This window comes from Alligator mississippiensis, chromosome 16 (assembly GCF_030867095.1).
Source record: "Alligator mississippiensis isolate rAllMis1 chromosome 16, rAllMis1, whole genome shotgun sequence".
In the NCBI taxonomy this organism is placed as follows: domain Eukaryota; kingdom Metazoa; phylum Chordata; order Crocodylia; family Alligatoridae; genus Alligator; species Alligator mississippiensis.
Window position 1 is genome coordinate 9,506,229 of NC_081839.1, and position 27,470 is coordinate 9,533,698.

General features: G+C 46.1%; 1 protein-coding gene across 1 annotated transcript in view; it reads left to right on the top strand.

The window, feature by feature from the left end:
• Positions 1-27,470, top strand: part of ELAVL1 (ELAV like RNA binding protein 1) — a 59,302-nt gene that overhangs the window by 18,195 nt on the left and 13,637 nt on the right. Inside the window, exons 2-3 of the mRNA XM_006269325.4 lie at positions 4,862-5,045; positions 25,878-25,981. Of these exons, the coding sequence (XP_006269387.1) occupies positions 4,874-5,045; positions 25,878-25,981 (276 nt within the window). The 5' untranslated portion in view covers positions 4,862-4,873. The remainder of the gene's footprint in view (positions 1-4,861; positions 5,046-25,877; positions 25,982-27,470) is intronic.

Genomic DNA, 27,470 nt, shown 5'->3' on the forward strand with positions numbered 1-27,470 from the left:
GTCAAGTTGTATAAAGCTTCTCCCATCAGGCCTGGCAGTTCTGTTTTCGTTTGTTTGCTTGGTTATTTCTTCTCCCATTTGTTTGTTTTTTCTGCTCCCTAGCTTTTCCTGATGAAAAGCTATAGACACTTGGGCATAGATATCAATAATGTAAACTGATTTTTCCAACAGACTGAAATTTGTTTGTGTCCTTGCAACTCCCTGAATTCATCTAGATAGAGGTGCATTGATTATATATCGGTCACGTATCGAATTGGCACTGATAACAGGAAAACTAACATTATCAGCAGTCTGCTTTTTCTTTTTCTTTTTTTTTTTGTCTGATGCTGTCACCGATAAATGCAGCATGCACGCAGTCAGGAATGCAGCCTGGCAGCTTGGAAAGCAGCGTCCAGCTGGTATGGGGGGTAGTGGGGAAGGGACAGATGGAGGTTCCCCACAGTGAGAGAGGGAGTGGGGCAGGGGTAGTCACTGCCCAGCCAGGTTGGCGAATGTGACCCTGGGGCCTGGAGTGCAATGGAGCTGCAGGCGGCTTGTCCAGGGCACTGGGGGGTGGGGCAGTGAAGGAAGTGGTGGCTCTCTGCTGCTGTACGCACCCCAGAGGAAGGCACGCGGAGCATTTGCCCCTCTGGATTCGTGTGTGCGGGGCAAGGGTGGGCTTCCTGCTGTGGGCTTGGGGCCAGGGGCTGCATCAATCTATTACCGGAGGGAGAGGGTCTGGGCTGGGGCAGCAGTCAGGACAGGGCGGGCTCAGCTGCGTAGGGTGGGCTGTGGCAGCGCTGCGAGGGGTGACTATGGGGAATTTTGGGGTGGCTATTGCTTCCCTCCCCTCCCCCCCCAACACCACCCTTGCTTAGGGCACGCCACTGCTACCTTTCCCTTGGGAGCCCTGCGCAGGAAACTCAAGGGGAGTGCCGTGAGCAGGAATGAGACTTGTGGGGAGGGCTATGGCCACCCTGCTCAGTGCTGCTGCCGCCCAGCCAAGCTTCCACAACCAGGAAGAACCTGGTGCAGCGCTGCCCCTGGCCCTGAACCCACAGCAGGCAGCCCACCTCTGCCCTGTGCCCAAATCCAGGGGGCACATACCCCTCACATACCTCCCCTGGAGGTGTGTGCAGCAGTGGGGAGCTGCCCATGGCTCCATCCTGCTCCTGGAGTTGTATTGACTGCCCTGGTTGGACAGTGCCTGCCCCTGTTGCAGTTCCTCCCTCACCGTAGCAGCCCTTGATCTCTCTCCCCCCCCATGCTCCTTCCCCAACCACAGACTTACCACCAGGACACTGCTCTCCAAGTTGCCTGGCTGTATTCCTATAAATCTGCTATTGGATTGATATTGGCTGATATGGTTGGTTAATAATTGGCTATCAGTATCGACCAAGAAAATTTTTATCAGTGCACCCCTACAGCTAGATATTGTTACTGGGTCCTGGGCCGTCCCTAGGCAGCAGAATCAGGGCGACTGCCCCAGGCCCTGCACTTCAGGGTGCCCCGCAGTGCCAGGTGGAGCGACTGTGACAACTCCATGTTGCCGCTTGCTTCATGTCTCACTGGTCACCCCTCCCTCCTCTGCCGAATCCACCGCTGGCTTCCTTGTGTCTGGGGGCAGGGCCCCACACAGGCTGATTTGTCCTGGGCCCTGCATCTTGCTCGGGTTATCTCTGACTGTGTCTGTTACTCATTTCTGAATTTTTTTTGCAGATTCAGTAAAGCAAACGTAACACTTTGTCCTAGTGTTAGTAGTGATCTCCATATTTTTGTGGGGGTATGGCTGGAAAGCTAGGTCAGAGCAAATTTTATATTTAGCTTGATATTTATATTAGTACTAATCTCTTTCAGAAGCGAGTTCTATGATTTGACACATTAACGCATTAACCTTAAAACATTTTGGAGAGGCAGAGACTTGAATGTGGATTAAGGTTAGTGAAAAGTAGGCTTGTCTAATAGAGATGCACCGATACATTGGTCCTGTGTCAAATCAGCACTGATATAAAGAAAGTTGACTATTGGAAACTGTCCTGATGTGGCCGATAAATGGCCCGTGCATGAGTACAGCCACAGCACAGCACATAAATGGCAAGGAGCGCAGCCTGGCAGTATGGAGAGCTGCATCCAGCTGGCAAGTCTGTTGTGGTGGAAGGGGAGAGGGGATGAAAGGGGCGTGGGGTGAGGGAGGGAGTGAGGCTGGGGCAGGTGCTGTGCTGCCCTACCGAGGCAGGACGTGGGACAGCCGCAGCTTGTCTGGGGGGCGTGGGGAGATGGGGATGGCTCCTGCTGCTCTGTGCGCTTACAGGCATGTGCCCCTGAATCTGCACGGTGCGAGCTGGGGCTGGGACTGTGCCAGGCTGTTCCTGGCAGGGGGGTGGGCCAGGCTGAGCTCGGGGTAGGGTGGGTGGTGGCACTGGCGGGGGGAGGGGGGGGGGGGAGGGACAGCTATAGCCCATGTCCTCTCCCTCCCAGTGCTGCTGCCACCCGCCCTGAGCGCAGCCCAGCCCTGCCCAGCCCCTGCCGCGAAGAGCACAGCACTGCCCTGGCCCCAGCCCACCCTGCCCCATGCAGATCTGATGTCGCACACGCCGGCCACCCCCACCGCCGCTGCTCTCCTAGGGTGCATGCAGCAGCAGGAGCTGCCCCCATTGCCCTGCACCCCCCTGGACAAGGTGTGGCTCCAGCCCCACTCCCTCCTTCACCTCAAGGGTCTTGATCTGCCCCCACACCCCTGCCCTTCCTCCTCCCCTTCCACCCCAACAGACTTACCAGCCAGACACTGCTCTTCAAGCTGCCGGGCTGCATATAAGAAATCGGATCAGTATTGGTCGATGTGCCTCCTTAAAAATAGGCAAGCAGCCTCAGCCCCCAAAATCTCTCTTGTGCACCCTTATTGTCTAACTGTTAGTAACAATTCGGAGACTATTGGTGTGGCTATAGACACCCAAATGAGTAGTGTACCATGGAAGTGGGCATGCTGGTAAATTGCAGGGAAAAATCTTACTGGATAAAATAATTTAATACTTCTAGTACTAGCCTTGGGGGTGTTTGTTAACAAACAATTCATTTGTTAAGGAATTAAGGCATTGGAGTTAGTGTGAAGTTTGAGGTGTAGGGTTGATTTTGCTGTTCTTATCAGTGGAGAATGAGTTGAAAAACTAGTCTGCTGTTGTATTAGTGGACTGTAACGTATGCGGGTTCCCTTGTCTTGCCTGTCCAGTGTCATAGATTCATAGATGTTAGGGTCGGAAGGGACCTCAATAGATCATCGAGTCCGACCCCCTGCATAGGCAGGAAAGAGTGCTGGGTCTAGATGACCCCAGCTAGATGCTTGGGTCAGAGAACTCGGATTCCATGGTCACAGGCAATTTACGTCATATATCTTCAATATTAACAAATTATAGGCATAACATTGTTGTGGATGGGATGCTGTGAGAATAGAGTAGTCAGCTGCATCTCTTGGCCTTCCAAAATGTAGGGTTTTAAGTTTTTTGGATTTTTTTCTTTAACTTCAGTTGTCCTTTCCTGAGGATTCTTGTGTTAACGCTGTGGTTTATTTATACTTCCATCCAGAACTCCAGTTACATTTTAACGCAGTGTATGGAACTTTTAAAATGTTATACATGGGTTTTCTTTGGTTTATTATTTGTTGTGTTTTTTTCAAGTATGAATGGTGCTATAAGAGAATGAGTGGGGACTAAAATACAGTGACTAAAAGTTTATCTGACGGTAACAGATTTTATTTCATTACTGAAGGTAGGAGTGACTTAGTAAATTGAGAGCGGTGATTAACTTTAATTCATTTTATTTATTTATTTCTTTATTTAACTTCAATTAATACTAAATATGGTAATAGACATACAACTTAAAAAAACTGTTTGGCCAGATATGATAGATTCCTGGTAGTGCACCAGTTTTCAGTGGTATCTACTTAATTAAGAAAATTCATGCGTCATTCCCCCTCGTTTTTTTTTAAATGACCAGTCCTTATGTGTGCAACTTGGGTTCAAGTAAGTGGTACAGCAAGAACTTTTGCAGCTCTTGGCATGGGGAAGCCGTACTGGGATGAGAATCAAGAGGACAGAAGTTCAGTTCCAGTTCTTCCTTTGGCTTGTGGTGTTCCTGTGTATTTCACAGGGTTGTTGGAAATTATTAAAGTATTGTAGCCTTCAAATAAAGCATTGAACAAGGCCACTTCTAGCTAATACAGTGATTCTTACCCTGAGAATTCCCTGTGTCCAAAGCATTGCTCTAATAGGAGATCAAGCCTTGACCATCTAGTTGCACTGCCTTTACAAACGAATGTGGCAGATGTCTGTGCTTGGCTTGACTCTTTAACCATACATAAGTTTTCCTCTTGACTAGAAATAGAAACCTAGGACTGCTGGGAAGCCAAATTTCTAATTGTTGTGTAGGAGAGCTGGCAGAGGTTGGAATATAGCCATAAAATTCATATATAATGTGGCTGTCCCAATGCATTTAACCATGGGCCTGAATTGCAATTGCAGGAGCAGCTACACTTCTGGCATTTTCTAAATCCAAGTGCTTAACTTTGCATCTTAATTCTCTTTTATCTGCTGTGTATGTAATTTTAAATATACTTTAAATCTGTCTTAGCTCTTTCCATTTAAGTTCAGGGTCCTTTAATTGTTCAGGGTTTGTTTTTTCTTAAATGGCAGTTTTATCTGCTTGAGAAGATTAAATGTCGTGGAATTTTTAAACACTGGTGTTTTGTTCCTTTAAAGAAGAAAGGGAATGCATAGATACAAACTGAATTGTTTCATAAAAATAAAACTTATCAACATTGTGGGTGGATAAAGTTCGTTTGATTACAAAACAACGATGTAGAACTTATTTGAGATTTTTTCTTTTTCAGATATTTCATAAAATGTCTAATGGTTATGAAGATCACATGGCTGAAGATTGCAGGGATGATATTGGTAGAACAAACTTAATCGTGAACTACCTCCCTCAGAACATGACGCAGGATGAGTTACGGAGTCTATTTAGCAGTATTGGCGAAGTTGAATCTGCAAAACTTATTCGGGACAAAGTTGCAGGTATAATCCAGTTTATAAGAATTTCTTGCTTTTTTTTTTTTTTTTTTGGTAGACACTTGACTAAATGCAATATTTAAGTACAATTTGCGCTGGGGTGGGGGAATGTCTGCAAGTGTCAGGGATGCATGCTAGACTTAATGTACAAGAATAAGAAATAAAATGATAGAAAGTCAGTACCCTCCAAAAGGTAAGTGAAGCTCATTTTTTGGGGTTAGGTACTTCTAGTTATTAACTTAAACCTGTTTACTCTGAATTCAGTCTATAGATTCTTCTGTACCAATGACTTGTCTGTATTGTACATAGTGGATACAGGGATGCTGGTTTTCTCTGTTTAAAAATCCCAAATTCTCTGATTAAAAAAAACAAAACAAAAACCCACAAATTCTCCAATTAAAATGCTCAAAATCTGTTTTTTTTTTCTACAATTAAAATTAAACACCAGTATACATACATATGTACATATGTATTAGTTGAACACAATGTTTTATTGATATATTTAAAACCAATTTTGGAAGCCTACCAGCACCTCAGTCCATTATAATAATAAATTCTACACGCCTACCTGTTTTGGTGTTTGATTTTTGTTTTGTTTTTTTAATTAAATCAGAGCTCCCCCTGCCCCCCTTGCTCACCAGGATGTGGGTCCAGCTGCAGCTGTTCCCCCTCCCCCTTGCTGCTTTGTCATGTTTAACAGCCCTGTTAGGCTGGTGCCCTGCCCCTGCTGTTGCTCATCAGTCCCACAGCCCCCCAGTCCTGCTGGTGCCTCTTACTCCCAACCTGTGGCTCCCCATTCAGCCTTGCTGAAGGGGGGCCCCCAGCTGCCAGGGCTGCAGAACCTGGTGGCTGCATCCTGCCCACTCCCTGCTCCACAGTTGCCAGTTACAACTGGCCAGCGGCTCCTGAGCCCCAGCTGCTGTGCATGGGAGGTGGTGGCTGCTGCAGCCAGAGTGAGGACAGAGCCTGGGCTTGCCCCCACAGGCAGCATGGCCAGCATGGAGCCCAGCAGAGCCCATGCGTGGTTGGGGTAGATGCAGGCTCCCTGACCTGCCACCCTCACCCCGGGGGCCTCCATGCCCTAGTGAGCAAGACCTGCTATGGGGTGGGTGGGGCGGGGTGGGGAGACTCAGTGATACTGCTGCTGGGAGTCCTATGCCAGCTGTGCTGTCATGGCGGAGGCACAGCCCCATGCCCCACTGTGGGTGTACAAATCTGGAGGTGTATGTGCCCCCCCCCCATGCCTCCCTTACACCAGCCTTGCCCCACTCTCCCTCACCATGACTGCTGCCACTACCTCAGTCCCGTGTCATGTCCCCCCCCCCCCCCCCCCGACTTGCCTACAGCTCCTCCGCTGCCTGGCTGTGTTGTTACTGGACATGTGCATACATGCACAGGCAGATCCCACTCCCCACAGCCTCAAACAGCCCCTTGCAGGCTGGAACTGTGGCAGCCTGCAAGGGGATACCCATGGTTTCCCACGTTTTTCTCCTTTCAAGGAGAAAATCCATGCATTTCCGCAGCAATCGGAAAACCCAAATCTCTCATAATGAGACTTGGCTTTCAAAGAATCTGAGGAGTTTTATTTCTCAATGGGAAAATATATGTGCGCTGTACCTGTGGTTTGATTCTGGGAGAAAATACATTCCTAAAGGAATGTGCATACTTTAACTGCTTTATTTTACAAGATACTCGGGGCACTAATGCTAGTTCCATGTATTTTAAGGATGTAGGTTCAGGGCAGATAGTTAAATCAGAGGATATCTGACTTATGCGACTTGAAAGTTTCTTAATTCATATGAAGCTTGTGGCTCTAATAACCTTTTATGATAAATCTGTTAATCTATGGCAGCTGATAAGGTTTGGTAGAAGTGTTTTCAGCTTCTTAGTGTAGGGATGATGAGATTGTGGATCTTAAATCTTTGACATGCTAATCACCTTCCTGCACTTCACCAATTCTGCTAATCCTCGTTAAGTATCCCTTGATTTTTAAATTTGTAGTCTGCTGTTTCAATACTTGGGCTTGTATATTTCTGTGAGCAAGTAGCTGTGCAGCTCACTGACTTGTCTGTTTGTTTGTCACACTAATAGCATAGCAGAATTTTACTGCTGCACTTACATAGCCCTGGGTTTCAAACCAATATTAGATTTCTGTTGCTCCGAATCAACTTTTCCAAAATTCGCAAAACCTACATTTTGTTTATTTTGGTCTAGTTTAAGTAAATATCTGAACTAAAGAACTTGGTGGCTATAATCCTTCTGACGAAAGGTTTCCAATCTTTTTGTTAACAGTTGGAGGGGGAAAGTGTTTTTTCTTGTTCAATGAATTAAAAAACAATTGAAGGAATCTTGATGGTTTTGTAAAAGCCAATTTTAGCCAGAAACTAAGCTGTTAAATTTTGCATATGACTTTTACTCTAAGAGAATAAATATTATGATTAGGGGTGCACCGATAAAGATTTTTTTGGCCAATACCAATGGCTGATTATTAACCAGCCACATTGGCCAATACTCATCCGATTGCCGATTATGGAGCCCTGCAGCTTGGAGAGCAGCATCCATCCGGTAAGTCTTTGGGGGAAGGGAGATGGAGGAGGGAAGGGACGGGGAGGGGGAGGTGATTGAGGCCCCCACAGTAAGGGAGGGAGTGGGGCTGGGGCAGGGGTAAGCACTGCCCGGCTGGGGCAGGGCATGGGATGGAGCTGTGGGTGGTTTGTCTAGAGGAGGTGGGGAGGGGGGCGACTCCTACCGCTGCATGTATCCAGCCTGCAGCAGGCAGCCCATCCTCACCCTATGCACATATCCAGGGGGCATGTCTCCCTCCAGGGGTATGTGCAGCAGCGGGAGCCAGTTCCTGGACAAGCTACCTGTGGCCTCATCCCACACCCTGCCCTGGCTTGGCTGGGCAGTCCCTGCCCCACTTGCTCCCTCACCATGGGGGTCTCAGTCTGCCCCCCCCCCCCCCCCCCCCCTTTTTACTGGCTGGACTCTGTTCTCCAAGATGCTGGGCTGCGTTGCTGACTGTACGTGTATGAGGCATTTATCCGTGACATTATTGGCCCTCTGTAGTGTACTGCAGCATTTTCTTAAGTCTCTCACGCCCCAAGGTTAGGAGTAGGGATGGTCCTCAACTTTCCTTCAAGAGGTGACTTTTCTATTTTTATAGATAGATAGATAAATAGATGTAGATGCGTATTATACTGAGGTATAATTTTGTATATCTAATTTTGTACATCTGCCTTTCTGTCAGATATACAAAGATACAGTGTGTGTATGCACATGCACACACTTTTCCTGTTCTTCTTTTTCTCTGAGTGAAACACAAAAATTATCTAAGACCAAAGTCTCATGTGAAAGATGTAGGTTAAGTAGCCCACAGAAGTAGCAGTGTCTAGACTGTGTTACGAAGAGCAACAGTTGGAGGGAGCTTTAGGAGTTGTTTTGGTGAGCTTACTTTGGGAGTTTTGGTGAGTTGTCACAGGCTGGGTCGGCACCCTTTCCTCCCTGGCCCCTGCAACAGCTCACCAAAATTTCCAAAGTAGTCCTCTGGCCCAAATAATTGCTCACCCCTGGGTTTTAGGAAAACCTAACTTTTGTTTTCCCCCCTTCTCACTGCACCCCCAAGTCTCTGGCATATGGCCAGGCCAGGCTGGTGCTGTGCTGTGTGTGCTGCCTCAGGCCATGTGGGCATAGTTGGGGAGTGGCTCCTGCTGACTTGGCCATGTGCAGGGGACTCGGGGCAGGGGAAGAGATTCAGGGAGAAGAGGGGAACACAGCATGGTACCAGTGTGGTCAGGCCTGGGTAACTTGCAGCTCCCAGCCTTCTGTACCCCCTCCCTGGCACCATACCCATCGCCCTGAGTCCCTGGCATGCAGCTGGACCAGGCAGAAACCATACCACCTTTGCCCACATGGCCTGCAGTGGCGTGTAGGGAACACAGTATGGCATTGGCCTGGCCTGTCATGAGTACTTGGGAAGAGGATGGGGTGCAGTGAGAAAGGGAGCCACAGCACAGCACTGGATGCCTCTCCAACACCTCCTCCTAGAGTCATGGGCAGGCCAATACTGTGCTGTGTTCCCGTGTACCACTTCAGGCCATGTGGTTGCAGGTAGTGCAGTTCCTGCCTGACCCAGCTGTGTGCTGGAGACTCGGGGTTGGGCAGGAGCTGTGCCAGCTGCTCCAGTTGTGCCCACGTGGCTCAGCCTGAAGTGGTGTGCAGGAACACAGTGTGGCATCTCATTAGCAATGCCTGCACCCCTACCAGACCTTGGCCTGGCAGAGCACAGAACGTGTGGCTCCTAGCCCTCTTCCCCCTGCACCCCCCATGTTAGCAGGGAGAACCTTACCTGAGCTCCAGCTCACCACGGGATGGGCTGTCATCTGTGAATGACTGCAGGGTTGGAGCTGCACGCAGACAGCCTCAGCGGGCAGAAGCCTGACCAGGACCTCAGCATCTGCCTTGGACTGCCTTGGAGCATACACTTAAAGCCAGGTTGGGGAGGGGAGTGTCTGCTGGCTACAGCACAGGGGTAAGGGAGAAGAGCAAGAGGCACTGAAAGCCAGGACAGTCGCAGACCAGATATAATTCTCCTTCAGAGGAGTAGCTGTGGGCTGGGTAGAATCATTTGGTGAGCTGGATCTTGACCATCCCTGTTTCAGAGCATCACTTGGGAACCACAAGAAGAACTCCTCAGCTGAGAGCAGAGACAAATTGGAGAGGACCATCCTCACCAGCAGGAAAATGAATAACTCCAGATTCTTTCATAAGAATCTGAGTAGCAGTACAGATTTTGGACCTATCTGTTGTGTTTTTTTTGTTTTGAAAGACAGAACTGTATTTGTTCTGAAAGGCTCTCTTTCAGTCCTTTTAGTTCAGAAGTCAGGTTTTGAAAAACTCGTGACATAGACTTGGGAAAAATGACTACTTGCTGCTAATAAGAATGGGTGTTTATAGACATGCTTCGAGAGGTGGGATGCTTTAATTACAGTGGCTCCAAAAGCCACTCTAATTCAAGTGCCCAGAGTGTCACGTATCAGTGTCCCTGCGCTAAAAAATGGTGGCACGGAGTGCTTTAACTAAAGCTCGTCAAGTGAGCTTTAGTTAATGTGCCCCCCACCACCATTTTTCAGCATGGGGACCCTGATGCGCGTGATGCTGGAGTTTGATGGAGTGCAGTAATTACTACACTTTAGCAGACTCAATTAATCAAGTCTGTGCTGCCATGTAATTAGGTGTCAGAGTAGCCTATCTGCACATGTATAGGCATCCTATTTTTTTTTTTCACATCCCTTTGTAAAACTTGTCTTGAGGCTTTACTTTTTCCAGTATTTGAACATTGTCATACCAATACCACGCCCCTCTTAATTTTCCCATAAACAATATAGCACTTTGTTTTAATCATTCTTCATTAATTCATTCTTTTAATTGGGAGTGCACCGATAAAGATTTTCTTGGCTGATATCAATAGCTGATTATTAACCAACCCTATCAGCTGATGACAATCTAATAACTGATATTTAGTAATAATGCAAGGAATTTTAAACTATTGACATAAATGAACCTTTTTCTTTTTTTGGTGTGCGGCCTCCCACCTCTTGTGTATCAGTGTCCCCATGCTTAAAAATGGTGGCAAGGGTGCTTGAACTAAAGCTCACCAAATGAGCTTTAGTTCAAGCACCCTTGCTATCATTTTAAGCCCTGGACGCTGATGCATGAGATGCTGTGACACTTTAATTAGAGCCACTCTCATTGAAGTCCCATCCCACCCCCACACACACACACTCAGAGTATGTGCAAAAGTGTCTGTGCCAGTTGCAGCAGGTGGGGCTGGCCTAGCAGTGCCTACTACTGGCTGTGCAGAGCCCTTCAGCCCCTGCTCTTCCACACGGTGCCCTTGAACCCCAGCCCAGGGGCAGCTACCTGAGCCTGCCCAGCAGGGCTGAGGGAAAAGGTGTGAGCCTTCCTGGCAGCCCAGGGCTGAGTGGTTTCTGGGCCAGGGCAGGGCTATGGGACCATTGCAGGCCTGCAGAAACTGGGCTACTCTTCCCCCACAGCTAGGTCCCAGGTCCTGGGAGGTGGACTCCAGTGGGGGGAAGGGCCCCTTCCCCTCCTGGCAATGCTGCCCCTGTGCCCTGCTGGGGAGGCTGAATGGACCCAGCCTCAGGAAGGACAGGACCCAGCTGGGCTGAGAGGCCAGGGGAGGACTCTGCTGTACACAGTGGTGGGGAGCGGCTGCCCTGATCTTAGTCTGATCTTCATATCAAAGCCCCAAAAGGCTGATGCTACCAGCCATTTGAAGCCATGGGCTATGTATTTACTAACAAACCTCAACCTTCAAAGTAGCCAACTTGAAACACAAGCCTTTGAAATGTGTTGAGCTATTCAAAAGAATCAGCTGTAGAACTCTCATGCAAATACACTTTGTCATGATGGGTTAATTGTAACTACAGGAATAATTCTTCTCATGAGTGGCGTAGCTCGTATACTTGATATGTGGTTGTGCATGATAAATATTTGTCAGTCATTGAAAAGAGGAATATTGGATTCTGTTCCTGACTCCAGAGGGGCGTTTCACTTCACAGTTTTGAGTCAGGGTTAGACAACATAGCCAATGTGTAGATTTCGGCATTCTTTGCGAGGCAACACAGATGAGATTCAAATCTGCTATATCAGACACTTAGGCAGAGACGACCATAGCAGGGTGTGGGGCCCAGGGCAAATCAGCCTGTGCAGGGCCTGGAGGGAGGGTGTCAAGCAGCTGGACTCTAAGCCGGTCTGCCTCTGCGGGGCCCCCCAACGCACGGGGCGTGGAGCGGTGGTCCCAATTCGCTGCCTGCATCCCTCCCCCCCCCCCACCTCCCTGGACAGCCTTGCACCTGGGTTCAACTTTTGAAAGTACAGGATTTAAGAGGAGCAGTGCTAAATTTCTCCTCACCTTCCCTTTCCATAACTTCTAATCCTCCTTGTTCCACTGTCATAGTCAAATTTATTTGCAGGCAAAGAGGCCAGTTGTTTTATTTCAAAGTAGATGCCTTAGTTAATTCAGACAGTAACAACAGCTGAGTTGCTGAGTAATAGAAACCATCTTACAATTAAGTTAAATAGTTTTCAGTAACTTCCTCTTCCTCAGGGCTGTCAGTAACAATGAACTACAAATTGATTTAGAAAAGGAAAGAGGAGCCTAATCAGATGCCATTTCAAAAGCAAATTTAATTCTTCAGGGCAAAGGTGATAATTTGGAAAGGAACCAGGAAGTAAATCAGTATGCCGAAAAGGCAGGTTCAGACAGTTATTTGAGCCAAAAGCACATCCTTTTAGAACAGGGGTAGTCAGCCTGTGGCACTGGTGGCCCCTGTGTGGGGCACATGACGAACTGGGAAGGGAGCAGGCAGCTCAGTGGCAGATAAGGGAGGGGGCAGAAGGCAGAGCAGCAGATCAGGCAGGGAGCGCAAGGCAGAAAGAAGTGGCACCCAGAGGCACAGGGCTTGCTTAATTTGGCATGTTTGCCAGAGGTACGCCCTGACTACTTTAGAAAACAAAAATTTGAAATGCTAATTAAGCTAATAGAAATGTGGAGAGTTGAAATATATACTTAGACAAAAAAAGCCAAGAAACTAGCAAATTTGTTAACTATTGCAAATATATGCAAAGCTTCTAGTGCAAGGGTGGGCAATTATTTTGGGCAGAGGGCTGCTTACCTAGTTTTGGCAAGCTGTCAAGGGCTGCATGGGTAGCCCCGCCCCTTGACAGGTGCCCCTCCCCCTGGTCACCATCTTGGGACCAATGTCTTGGGGCCAGTGCCAGCGGGGCCCGGAGCGGGACATGGGCTGGCAGGGGTCTGTGGAGCCAGGCTGGACAGCACCAGCAGGGAGAGGGGGGAGCTGGCCTGGCATCATAGAGCCCCTACTGGCTGGGACGCTGTACTCCTGGCACCCTGCTTTGGGTCCCGGCGGTGCTGGCCCCAGGACACTGGTGTGGGCCCCGTACACCTGCTCACTCCCAGTGTCCCCCCAACCCTGTGGTACAGGCGGGGGGGCAGCACACAGCCCCAACCCCCTGCTCTGCGGCAGGGAACAAGCTGGTGCTGAGTGTGGGGAAAAGCGGCCCTTACCCTGCCCCTGGCTAGCGCTCCCTGCTGCAGCTGCTTGTAATCCGCGCAGGGCTGTCCTGAGCAGGCACAGGCTGGGGCCGGGCAGTGGGGCAGCAGATGTTTGCAGCTGGCCCAGGTTCTGGGTAGCTGCTGACAGCTACAGAGCCCAGGCTGGGGGTCAAGGGTCATGAGCAGGGCTGGGGGCAGGGGCTTTGGCTGGGGGGCACAGACCAGTGGGGCTGGGGGGCAAGGGGCACAAGCAGGGCATCCTGCCATGTACCCCCTGCCCTCATTTTATTTTGAGCAGGCACAGGCAGCCCCATACAGGCTGCGAGCAGCTGCAGCACAGGGCGCCGGCCACAGCGTGGGCAAGGAGCCACTTTTCTCCGCACCAGCTCCTTCCCTGCCCTCCCCCCACTTACCTGAGCTTCCCGCGCCAGGGCAGCCACGTGGTCCCAGGCCAGAAGCCCCTGCTGGGGCTTCCAGCTGTGGGGGCAGGGCCAGGTGGGCCCTGCTGTTGCAGGAGCCCGCCAGGCTTCCCCTGTGTCCTACGGCCCCTGGTTCCTGTCATTTTTGATAGGAACCAAAGACAGAAATATTAATTTTCAAAAAATTTTAGGTGCCTCGCAGGCCAGATAGAATGGGCTCGTGGGCCGTATTTTGCCCGCCCCCATTCTAGTGTAATGTTTTCCAAATTTTTTGATCATACCACTTGCCATTGTAGTCTGCCTCCCCTTCTCCTTAACCTTCTCAGTGCCAGCTCGCTCCATACATATTACCTATGGCACAGAAAATCGTAGAACTCTGCCCCTCAGCACGCACATAGAGCAGCCTGGTGCTGGAAACATCTGCAGTTAGCTGGCTGCAGAATATTCTTCTGAAGCATTACTGGGTCCAAAGGATCCCTGGGGAATAAAGAAAAAAGTGAAGGAAGAGGAGTGTTTCTGAGAAGTAAAGTGACCTCTACATTTGGTTCTACTCTCAAGAAGTAAAATTTGAAAAGTTTGGTGATTTAAGGTATTGGCTTCTTGCTCTTAAGTTTGTATGCACCAAAGTTTGAAGGAAATGCTAGCAGAAAAATAAAAGGCAAGCTTACTGAAATTGAAGCTTAAAAATAAGCCTGATAACATTTTTACAATCATAACAAAATATTTTTCAGGATTGCTGAGGGTTAGACTACTGGTAAGCCTTTCTTCTCAGTCTGGTAAATTGATTCAAATAATTATCTAAACTGTATAGACAAAGTAGATCCTGATCAGATAGGGTTAAATCAGCAAGGGTTTTGCAAAGGAAAATTGTATCTCAACATACTAGGATTTTGAATATCAGTAAAATAAAGAGCAGTTTGGTATCATTCTTCTACAGTCTTAAAAACCTTTGTAGAATTCCATCATGAGAAGCTACTACAAAAAAAGAATTTACCATGAGAAAGAGGCAGCATTGTCATGAATCAGAAAATAGAAAGGAACAACTGTGTTTCCTATGATGAAAACTAGTTGTTGTTTGGAACTACAAAATCCAAACTAGAAGTAACATTTTCATATAAATTTACAGTCCTGCTTTTTTTTCAATGTAGAAATTTAAAGTTTCATTTACTGGAATTCTGTATTAATGTCTCATTCTGGTCGGGGGAGGGGAGTTTCAAAAGCACTTAAGTAATTTAAGAACACAAGAAATACTGAAAGTCTATGGGATATGAATTGGGCACTTCTGAAAATCCCAGGCTTCATTTAAAAAATGGATATAATAGAAATAAAAGGAGTTTTAATGAATAGGATATAAGTGGTGAGCAAAATGGTTCTCAGTGTCTTTAGACTCAAGGCTCCCCTTGGAAAACATCAGCTCCTAGCTTTTTCACACTTCTTTATTGTTCCACAGAGAACAGAGCAATTCTGTTGCAAAGAACTCCGACCACAATGGGTCAGAAAGTTTGATGCTATGGAATTCTCTTTGAAAATATATAGGTTTATCTTGTGAAACATGTATTAGGTGTCAGCACACCTAGTATTGTAAAAGGATCTCAAGTCACCCCGGCTGAGAATCGCAAGGGGTTAGCAGAATGGAAAAGGCTCTAATTAAAAAGAACTAGGAACAGGAGGTTTTGGGGGGCTTTTTTTTTTTCATCCTAAAGGGCACATAGCAGAAGTACCCATACCAATGTTCAGGGATCCTGTTTTTCTCTGATTTAAAAAAAAAAACAACAAAAAACAAAACCAATTTTCAAATTAAAAAAAGTTACCCAAACTCCACATGTTTCTGTGATTAAAATAAAATGCCACTATATATATTTGCAGGGGTTTAGGTTGTAGCCGTGTTGGTCTAAGGACATAGGCAGACAAGGTTCCTTGGGTGAATTTGATATCTTTTATTAGACCAACCCAAATGGTTGGAGAATAGTTATTAAGCAAGCTTTCGGGTTCAAAAACCCTTCGTCAGGCTAAGGAAGCTGCAGCAGTTGGTGTGCGCTCTTCCTGGATATATATATTTATATATATATTTTACTTTTTTAAAACTTTTTTTTTTTAATCAGAGAAAGCCAGGATCCCTGCTAATGAAAAGAAAGGAAGCATGCATTCATATTTTACCCTATCTCAATACAAAGCAGTGAAATTGAAAGGTGATTTATTTAGAAGGGAGGGAAGGAGATACTTTTATACAGTGCAGAGTTAAAGTGGAAACTGATTGCAAGAGGATATCACTGAGGCCAGCAGTGTGGCAGAATTAAAAAATGTGTTGGACACTAGATCAGTAACAAGGTGCCAGTTAAGAGTAGTAAATATTTAAGTTTAGGAAGGATTATAAACCCACTGCTTCAAGATATAAATGATCCTTGAACCCTTAAAGTTTAGAAAGATCTTTCCATGTTTGGTAGGCATCTTCTGCCTAAAGCTAGCTGCTTAAATATTAGACAAGATACTAGATTAGATTACTGCCCATTAGGTTCTTTTTTTTTTTTTTTTTTTACTTAGTGCCTAATGAAGAGTTAGTGCATCTGTTTCTTGCTTCCAAGTGGCTTGCTGCCTGACATCAATTTTACAAGTCATTGCGGTATAGGCACCAAAATTTAACAGTTGTAACAAAGTAATATGTTAAGTCTTTGGAAGACCTTATATAATAATAGAGTTTTTCTATTGAGCCAACTTTTGTCATCCGGGATGCTTGTTCCTTTCTCCTCCTCCCCCCCCCTCCCCCTTTTTACATTTCTCTAATTTTCAGTAGTCTGTTTCTTCAGTGAGATGTTATTAAAAACAATGAGCCCTGTTAATGACCAAAAATTGTTTGGTTTGGGGGTTTTTTTGAGCGACTTATGTCCCAAAGATTCAATTTGGTAGTAACTAGAGGGCCTCACGCTGCTTATGGAGGCCAAATTGTACAGCCATAAGTTCCTTCATGAGCTCTGTGGCTGGTGGGAAGGATAGAGGGACCTAGCGTCAGGTGGGCAGGCCTGCGGGTTGGTGGGGCAGAGGTGAGAGATTTTTGTGGAAAGCCTATTTATTCATTCACTTTGTGCTGCCTGTCCAGACAGAGACTCATGGTGTCTTACAAGGCAAGAAGAGAGTAAGTTATAAAACAGGAGGATGAACAAGATTGGATCTAAAGAATGCCCACTTCATCCTGTAGGAAGAGGGAGCTTTTTAGCACCCTAATCTTCCTTCAGAGGTGACCTACAAGGCTTTATCTAGTGCCTGAATAACTGTGGGGGGGGGAAAATGCAAAAAGAAAAAGTTTTCACCAAAAAGAATAAATCAGTAGGGATTGGTTTACTGATAACTAGAACACATCCAAACTCTCCCCATGCCTGAAGAAGGGTGTTTGTACCTGAACCCTTGCAAAGAACAATTTTTCCAACAATTCAGTTGGTCTAATAAAAGATATCACATCTAGCCAAAGAACCTTGTCTGCTTATGTCCTTAGACCAGGGGCGGGTGAGTTTTGGCAAGCCATCGAGGGCCACGTGACAGGCAGCCCAGGGCAGATTAATATTAATTTTCTAAATTTTTTAGGGGCCCCGCGGGCTGGATAGAATGACCTGGCGGGCCACATCCGGCCCCGGGCCACATTTTGCCCACCCCTGCCTTAGACCAACACAGCTACAACCAACAACCCTGGAAAACATCCTCACACTTTGCAATCTACTAGATGCTCTTTTTAAAAGTTACCTTGTTACAGACAAACACTGGTTTGGAAGACATTGCTTATTGAACCCAGCAATTCAGTTGTGCAGTACTTGGTTATTTTTAATACTGTGACATAGCAGTGGTGCCCCATTACTCTTTTTATATGCTCTCTTCTGTAATTTCTTCTACTTCCAATTTTAATGCTGTTTTTTAAAGTACGTTCATCTGTTAAGTTGTACTACAAATCAAGCTGATTGTAGCTCTTCCCAAATCAAATTCCATCCATCTGGGGTAACTTCCTGAAATCCTTTCCCCAGTGTGTCATATCTTCTACAGTGAAAAAAAGCCTGAAAATGTATGTTACTTTTTGTCTAAAACCTGTTGCCTTTAGTTAACTTTCTGTATACAACAGCTTTTTTTTTAAAATCTAACTGAAAGGGTGACATGATTTCTCAAAGTCTGTACATAGCACGTAGTAATGCCATTTATAGATACAGCAGACAGAAATGACTAAAGTTTTCAAAGGGAGGTAGTTAGCCATGTTAGTTTGAGGTCAGGCAAAAGGCAGGGTAGATTTGCACCTTTACAGTCTAACTAAATCAGAGATGTATCGTATAAGCTTTCATAACTAGAGAGCTTATTCACTGGGGGGAGTAAGGCTTGAACAGGGAATTGTGGAACAAGAAATCCACAGATTTAGTTTCAGTTTAGCCCATAGTTAAGACAATGCATTCTTATCCTATTACTTGGATTAGCCTTTTGTAAGTTCTGTGTCCCTTGACAGGGTTAACTGATTTGTAGGGTTTTGTTGTTTTCCCCTCTCTTCTACCCATCTTGCCCCTCTCAACAGTGCACCAACTTTTTCCTCCCCCCTACCCTACTCTTTGTATTATAATCATTACTCTCTATTTAACACCTCTGTTTCCCGTAGTCCCTTCACAGCATCTGATGAACTATTCCCTCTGCTTATGGAAGTGTATGCTATACATCTCTGATTTAGTTCATTGATAAAGATGCAAATTATATCCTGCTTTCTGCCAAGCTGTCTGACTTGCTTAAAATAGTAGGGGATGAATGTGTTCCTAAGCATTTTCCCCCTCCTAATGCTGGTCTTGCAGTTAGTTTTGGGGAGTTGAAAATGTTTATAAATATATGAATTGCCATATTGCATTGGAGTAAGTTGTCTGACTCCTTTTGCTATCCTGTTTCTGGCAGTAGCTGGTCCCAGGTGCTTCAAGAGGAGGCTCTCATAGAAGGGATTTGTTCATTTTCTTTGTTTAGCAGTTGGTTTTGTTCCTGAAGCATAAAGGTACATGTCCTATAAACATCTACAGCTACATTAGGTGAGATGTCTCATGCATGTACATATTCATTTTTTTGACCCCTTCTAAACTCTTAGGAGTAGATGCCTGAAGCCAGCTGAGTAGACCTCTGTGCAGTACTCACAGAAGCATAGGAAAAAAACTGCTGAATGCCTCCTTTCTGCTCCCCTGTTCCTGAAGCTGGTTGAGCATGTAACATTTTCCACAGCGTAACTTAATTTAGAGAAGCAGCAAGTTTCTTTAGGCTTAGCTAGAGTATACTCGTAGTTCCCAACACTCCTTACATCTGTAAATAAGCAAGAGTGTGTAGCAAGGCCATGGAAAGAACACATTCAAATTGATCTAATTTGCACTACGTATATGCACACACTTGCAGATAGATGAGTCACGCCCCTAAGCCAAAGCAACCTTGCTTAAACCAATGAAGAGTTATTCCTAAAACGATTGAGGATACAACTCTACCTACATAAACTTACTAGTTTTATGTTTTGTCCGTCTGCAGCCATTTAGGGACAGCTGCTTGCTATTCCCTGCTTCCTTGCCACCTGCTGGTGAGGCACAGTAACAACAGTGCAGCAAGATAGCTGCGCGCGTTCCCAATCTCAGTGTCATTTGTGTCTGCGTACAAACCATACGCATGTACATTTCTTGAATATTCTTTTGTCTTAATGGCCTTTTGCTTTTTAGTTTCCTTGCTTTCTTGCTTGTCCTTGACATCTTATTTTCTAGTAACTTTTTAAAAATGGTTTGACCAGTACTGCATATAACAGTGATTCTCAACCTGGCTGCTGGGGCACCCTGGGGTGCTGCCAGATCTTTTTGAAGGGTGCTATGAGGTGTGAGTACATATGCAGGTAAGTTGGGCTTGGGCTTGTTCCTGCCTGGATGATCTCCCACTCCTACTGCTCAGCCCAGGGGTGGACAAAATATGGCCTGTGGACCAGATCTGGCTCACCAGCTTGATTGAATCTAGCCTGCAGGTGAGCACCCACCAATTAATTGCATCTGGCCTGGCTGGTGGCCTGCTCCTGCTGTGGTCCTCATGGAGCCGAGTCCCACCCGCTCCTACCTGGGGCAGTGCATTCTGTGCTCCAAGCCTCCCCTGCCAGAGGGCCCCAGGCCTGGCCAGTGGGCACCCCTTTGAGGCAGGGCTGCTGCTGCTGCAGCCACCCAGGAGGTTGCTGGGCTCCCTCAGCCTCCAGTGATGACTTCTGTCCCTGCTGCAGTACTCCAGGCAGCAGGTAGGGAGGGGAAACTGGTGTTGAGGGGAGCAGGGTAGGCTTGGCTGCTGCTGCTCCCTGGCAGGGGTGGAAGAGGCCTCCCCATGGGTTTCCCTTGCTACCCCGGAGTACTTCCAAGGCAAGGATGGGGACTTCTGGTGGCAGAGGTCAGTGGTTAGGAGTGGGACTTCCAGTCCCAACCAAGATGAAAGCCAGGAGGGGGAGCACCTGTCAAGGGCTGGGGCTACTTTTGCAGCCTTCGACAGCTCAGCAAAACTGGTTAAGCGGCCCTCCAGCCAAAATAATTGCCCATCCCTGGCTCAGCCCCTGTGTAAGGAGGTAAGCACTGTAATTTCAAAACGCTAATTTATAAATTGGTGCCATGCAATCCACAAAAGTTATGGAGAGGTCCCTCAAGTTCAAAAAGGTTGAGAACCACCGGTATATGTTATTCAGGGATCAGGACATGCCATAGATGTCTAATGGCATAATATTCTCATTATTTACCAGTTCTTTTCCTTACATGTCCTAAAATAACGCTTCCTGTGTTTTACTGCTGCTGAACACTGATCAGTTTTTCATTGAGTTGTCCACACTGATCTCTGAATCTTTTGTGTATGACTACAACTAAGTTCATTCATTTTTTTTGACTCATTCAAATGTTTCCTTTAAGTGTGCATGCATTGTTTTGCCCATCTCAACACTAGAATTTCATTGGCCAATTACAGTCATATCAGATACCCCTGGTACTAGCACAGCTTGTTGAAAAATCTCACTGCTGATGGATAGAGCTTGTATGGAGCTTTGTAGTTTAAAAAAAATACTTAGCAAGAAAAACTGTCACGTCAAGGTATTTCCTTGCATTAGAATGCAAGATATGGTATTCCTAGGCTCTGGAATGGGTTGTAGTTACAGCAGGAGGTATTTATTTACTTACTTCCTTGTATCGACACTAATCATCTATAGATGTCAAAAGACTTTGAGAGTAGTAACTTTATTTTACATGCTGTATAGGCAGGGTGAAAATATGTGGCATATTTTATTTAGAAGTTCAGTAGATCTAAGGTAGGGACAAGCAATTATTTTGGCTGGAGGGCTGCTTAATGAGTTTTGATGAGCTGTCTTGGTGCCCCATGCCCTGGTTGCCATCTTAGGACTGGAAGTCCTGCCCCTAACCTCTGACCTTTGCCACCAGAAGTCAGTCCCCTTGCCTGCAGAAGTACTTCTTTTGGGAAGGGGGTTTGCCATCTTGGAACTAGCAAAAAAACTCCACAAATTTTATACTAAAAATCGAACATTGACAATAACATATTTTAATCTTATTTTAACAAATATGTCCTGATTTGTGTGTGTTTTGTGTGGTGTATATAGAGGTGATAGCATAATAGCTCAGAATGAAGCCTTACTCACCCATACCCCCAACTCCTCTATACCCCCACCATACAAGAGTAAGTGTGGGATCTGTAAGGGGGTGGTGTGTGGCAGTGTGTGTAGGGGGTGTATGTGGGTGGGTATGGGTGGCTTGTGGGGGGGGTGTATGGGTAGGTATGGGGTTTGTGGGGGGCTGTACAGTGTGTGGAGGAGGATGGTGGCTGGGGGGGGTATGAGGGGTGCATGTGCATGTGTGTGGGAGAGTGTGTGGTTCTGGGGGTTGTAGAGGAGGGTTTGTGGGCATGATGGGCTGTTCATGGGAGTCCCCACATGCATGTGCCGCCGCCCCCACCCCAGCCAGTCATCACCCACCCCTGCAACAGCCTAAATTCTACGCATCTGGTGGAGCCTTCCCACAGCCGCTAACAGCATGCAGCCCCGGTCAGCTCCAGACTCACCCCTGCCAGAGCGGATCAGCCAGAACCTGAGCACAACCCTGACCTGGCCTTCCCTGCACTGCCTGCCCATGGTGCATCCTGTTGCCTCCTGAGCACACAGTAGGGCTGGGGCAGCAGGACTCCCTTTCTAGGCAGCCCAGGTGGTGGTGGCTCCTTCTGGCTGCCCTCACCACTCTCCCCAGCCCCACAGTACTGGCAGGGACCCGTGCTGCACAGCCCCGACCCCCCCCCCATGCCTGCTATAGGCTCACTCACCCAGGCTCAGCAGCGGTTGTGCAGGATAGAAGGTGTTGCTCAGCGCAGGAGAAAGCAGCCCTTTCCCCTCCTCCTTTTGCTGATCCTGGTGCAGCTCCCTGGAGCCCACACTGGGCTGCCCTGTATCTATGTGGCTGTCACTGCTGCCTCTGGGCTGCCCTGCGAGGCAGTAGTGGCCGCGCAAAGCAGACGCAGGGCAGCTTGGCTTGGGCGGCTGCTGCAGGAATGGCGGCAGCGGTGGGGGGGTTGCTTTTACTCTGCACCGAGCAACAGCTTCTGCCCTGCGCCATCGCTGCTGAACCTTAGGCAGTCACAGGGCACTTGGGGTCAGGGCTGTGCAATGTGGGTCACTGCCGGCACTGCGGGGCTGGGGCTAGTGGCAGTTAGAGAGAGCCACTGCCACCTGGGCTATCTAGTAAGGCAGTCCCACCATAGAGCCGTCCCAGCCCTACTGCATGTCCAGGAGATGTCAGGACATGCCACGATTGGACTGCGTCTGGGCCAAGTGGGTCTGACGGGTCTGCCGTGGGCCAGATTTTGCCCACCTCTGGTCTAAGGGCTTATTTTATATTCTTTCAAGGCGACTCCCAGCACTAGGAGCCTTAAGTGCACCTTTACTCCCCTGCTTCTCCCCCTCCCCCTTCAAATTTGCTATTGACTGCACCATGCTCATCCTGAGGAGGCAGAGGGTGTGAGAGCAGATGCAGAGGGAAGAAAACTCGGCCTCAGTGACTTATTTCTGGCTTGGAATGTGTTTGCAGACTCAAGTGGACACAGTCTGGGGGGAGCGTGCTCAAGTTCTGTCATAGATACCTGCTGTCTATTTCTGGCTCTGAAATGATTATGTGCAGTTACTCTGCCATTAGTTACCCTAGTCTGTAAAAGTAATGGGAGAATGATGCTGATCTCCCAAGGTAAAAGAGTAATATCTTGCTCAGCAATGAGTTTTGCAAAATCCATGTCAGTGCAGTTGCACACACATGAGCAGTGTGCCCTGCCAAGCTCAATGGCATGGCAGTGCAGCTGGAGCTCTGCATGTGCCTTGACTTCTTGAGGGCTGCAGCAGCAGGGGGGAAAAGAAGGGAAGAGCATTGGTGGCATTTATCCTCTGGGCTGTGGAGCTGTGCAAAGCAGGGACTTCATCTGGAGCTTGCTGTGATCAGCTAGTGAACTCAGGGCACACGTGGAGGACTGTCATTTCAGGACTGTTTCTCTTGTTGTGAATGGCACAAGTTTCCCCCCTTCCCTCCTTGACTAGTAACAGGAGAGGAACGTAGAGGGGAAACAGGATCTAGCAATTCGGGCATTGCAGCCAAGGTGGAACAGGGGAAAGAAGCAGGTAGGTGGACAGCATGTCTATTGTGGAGCTGAGAACCAGGTCTTAAAACTAAAAAGGGGAATCACTTATTTTTATCAAGAGCCCTTTCTCTGAATGGCACACAGCTAGAATTCATAGTAGCACGTGTGAATGTAAGTTTGGCATTTGTGGAGTATTTTTTAGTATACTTTTGGTTTTGAAATATATTCACAAGCTGTTTTATATGATAGTTATCCTTGTCATCAATACTCTTTTCTTCCCTTCTGCAATTTGCCCATACAGGGTGTCCTTCAGGATGTGCCATCTTCCATCCTGCACAGATGGCCAAGCCATTGCAGGCGCCACTGTTTTGAGTAGTGCAACGATGGTTGGTGGGTTGGTTTTGGTGATGACCTCTGTGTGGGTAATTCTGTCTTGCCACCTGATGTCAAGGGTGCATTGTAGACAACGTAGGTGGAAGTTGTTCCGCTTCTCTTCCAGATATGCGTATGTTGACCATGCCTCACTGCTATACATAAGGACACTGAGGGTGCAGGCTTTGTACACAAGCTGCTTAGTTTTGATTGTGAGTTTTGTATTGTTCCAGGCTCGTTTGGAGAGCTCACTGAAAGCGGTAGATGCCTTTCTAGTGTGCATATTTAACTTTTCATCCAGTGATAGGTTGTCACTCACTGTGAATCCAAGGTAGCAGAACTTGTTCACTGCCTCGAGAGGTGTGTTGTCCAGGCTGATAGATGGTGACTGGTGAACACCCTTTTCTAGGACCATAGTTGTCTTCGATGCTGATGGTCAGGGCAAACATCCTGTAAGCCTGGGAGTGGCATTTCATGAGTATTTGTAGTAGACTTTCTTCGTGGGCAGTGAGTGCAGCATTGTCTGCAAAAAGGAGCTCCCTAATAAGTATGTGCCTCACTTTTGTCTTGGCCTTTAGATGTTATAGATTATAGAGCTTGTATACTAGTAATATTTGGCTTTAGAGAAGATGTTGAGGTGTAATATGTTTGACACTGGCAAATTTGTACAGCTTCATTGGGAACAGATAGAGGTTTTGCTCTTGTAAGGATCCCTGCCCGCCAAGTTAGCCCCCATCTTGTACATACGCCATTTCTTCCAGCATTCTACACAGTGACTACATTGTAATACTTTTGGAGACTCTCTCCAGCCTTAGTTGCTGCTAATCAAACAGAGATAATTCCTACTGTGGGTGTATGAAACTTTCTTTCTTTCTTTTTTTTTGGATGGGTGGTTTAGTGTCTTCTGCTGCTTTTCTCTATAGACTGCGTAGGACAGGGATAGAAAACTGCTTTTTCCTTTTCTGGTGCATTCAGGCTTCCTTTGAAATGATGTGAGCTTAATTTAACTAGAGAATATCAGGAAGGTAGGGATGGCTTATTTGCCTGCTGAGTATTACTCTGAAACTATCCTAGATGACAGAAATGGTTATAGTTGAAAGAGCGTCTTCTAGTATGGTTTTCTGGCAGGGTGGGACACAGGGAGGCGGGGAGGAGGCAGAGTCACCTTCTTTACTGACTTTGAGCCTTGTGTTTAGGCATAGCTTTAAGACTATCTGGCAAGATAGTGTGATCTTTCATATGCTCTTTAGTGTGTCTTTTGCAGCCTAAAGCTTTGATGACAGGTGTGGGGGGAAAGTGAGTAGCAGGTGCCTGAATGGGAACCAGTTTCTTTCTGTCAAATTATTAAGAGTTTGAAATATCTCTAGAAATTACTAACCACAAATAAGTTCCACTCACAGGCAGTCCTTGCATTTGGTCCCCCACCTGAGACCGGCATTTTGGGAGATTGGGAAAAGAATTTTTGTTTGATTCATTTGTTCAACTTGTTCAGTTTGTTCAAACTGTCTAGGCTGTGTTGAAATTTTTTTTTCTTCCCCTCAAGCTGTTTTGTGAGTCTTAAGAATACCTTAAGAAAAGTGTTGGATATGAACATCCAGTAATATATCTGCTGAGAAGGACTGTTTGGTTAAGTAAGTGATAGCCCATGACCTACCTGGATCAAAGGTTTTGCCCATTTTTAACTTTGTATGCAGTGTGACAGATAAATCATAGGGGTTGTATGAAAGAGAAAAGAAAAAACTCAACTTCTGCCCCCAGGAATGGAGGACTGAGTTACTGGAGCAATTGCAGGAAAACTGATAATTTTGTGATACTTTTGTTTTTCTTTTCCCCTCCGATTAGTTTCATATGCCAAAATATCTCGTTTGCTACTGTATATTTAGGAGTTTAATGTAATGCTTTGTTCTTTTGTCTATTTAACTATTCTGTTTTACAAGATCAGAAGTGAAAAATGAATGTCACATACCATGACTACTTCTGTGTGACAGTTTGCTGATTGTAGTTTTATGATGATAGCTTAGTATTCCCAAGTCAGTGTTTCAAACTGGAATGACTTGTTTTCTGGGGGCTCCCTGCTTATTATTTGTGGTACACTAGCCTCAAAAATGGATAAATGTCTGAAGTGGAAAGTGAAGGAGCATCACATCAGACTGCCCACGCAATTGTCAGCTCTGAAAAACTTAACGGCGCATTTTTACCATAGCTGTTCTAAGGGGTTTTTACATATGATATTTGTGTATTGTTTTGAACTCGGCTAAGAAACGAACACCTTTAATTTCAGCAGACAGACCACTTTTTATTAGGATTAATGTAAAATATTCTTCCATGCAGGACACAGCTTAGGCTATGGCTTTGTGAACTACGTGACTGCAAAAGATGCTGAAAGAGCAATAAACACACTGAATGGCCTGAGACTTCAGTCAAAAACTATCAAGGTAGCAAGCATGGATTTTATAGTTTACACCCTAAAATGTGACATTATATATTTAGAATAGTTAAGCGGAGCTCTGGCATTCTTGAATTGTAATACCTTCTTCTGCTCAGCTGTCCCTCCCCAATTTCTTTTAGACTTCTTTGTGCCTTGCCAGTTTAAAACCTCAGGAATGAATGGTAACTTAAGATCTTGAGTAAGTGAAAGTTCCTAATAAGAGAGGCAAATATTTGCAAAGATCATCTGACTAGTTAAACTTTTTATGAGTGCATTTTGAAAACCTGTAATTAACATTTAATTGTTTCATTATACTTTAAAAAGTGATTTAAGATCTGATTTTCATGAGCACAGGATTACAGTGAAATCAATGTGGACTGCTGAGTATTCAACACCTGAAAACTGGGCCACTTGTTTAGATGTTTAAACATGGATTTAGGATCCTAACTTGGGGAGGGGGGTTGTATTTTTGGTGGTGTTTTATCTTAGTGTTTTGTAAACATGAACCATTTTCTTTGAATGTCAACACCACCTTTGCTGCCAGTGGCCATGCATTAGGTTTGAATATTAGTTACAGCCCTTTCTCTTGAGTTCCCAAAATACTTGTCCTTGATGTCACTTAAATTCCTCATCACCACCCCTGGTAGGAGACAGGTACCGTTTTGCTTTGCAAAACAAGTTTACTGAAATTGTTAACAATTTATATTAGAAATTCTTATTACTCTGTAATCTTAAAATTTTTCATGCAAATGAATGTTAGTTTTATGTTTGTTTGCTCTCCTTCAGTGAATGCTGCAGTGGAGAGCTTCAAACTGAGAACAGGGGCATTTATAGAAGAATAGTACAATGGAATGAGCTGTCAAACACCTCTGCTTTGTAACAGCTTGATTTTTCAAAGATTCTCTCTTTCTCCTTCCCTCCGTTTTCAGAACACTCATCACTGTAGTGTCTAGGTGACAGTTTCATACACCTGGTGTACATAATTACTGGCAGGTCATGGGTTCTATCCCAATGCCACATGTGATGACTGTGTCTGTCCACAGTAGGTAAGACTATTCCAAATTGTTGCCTGGCTTTTGGATTGAACTCATGTGAAACTCAGGTACTTGATGATGAGCTCTGCCTTAAAATATGAAAAAAGGAGTGCATTTTATATTAGTTGGTTTGAATTTCTACCATTTTCCTGTAAAGGATAGACTTTCAGACGTTATGAGATTGTTTGTAATGTTCTCATTTTCTAGTGAGGAGGAGGATACATGCTAATGCTGCTTAGTTTTAAGTGCTAAAACTATCATTGATGTATTGAGTTTTTCTGCTGGTGCTTGAATACAGCTATTGATATTTTCTAGGCACTGACATAACATATACTACGTCTGGTACCCAAGAAAAACTTTTATCATGATGGTTCATTGATATCATCAGTACTAGGCTATTGTTAGCTCATCCCCAGAAGGGATTATGTAACATCTTTTTGCATCAAATAAGAAGATCTCTTA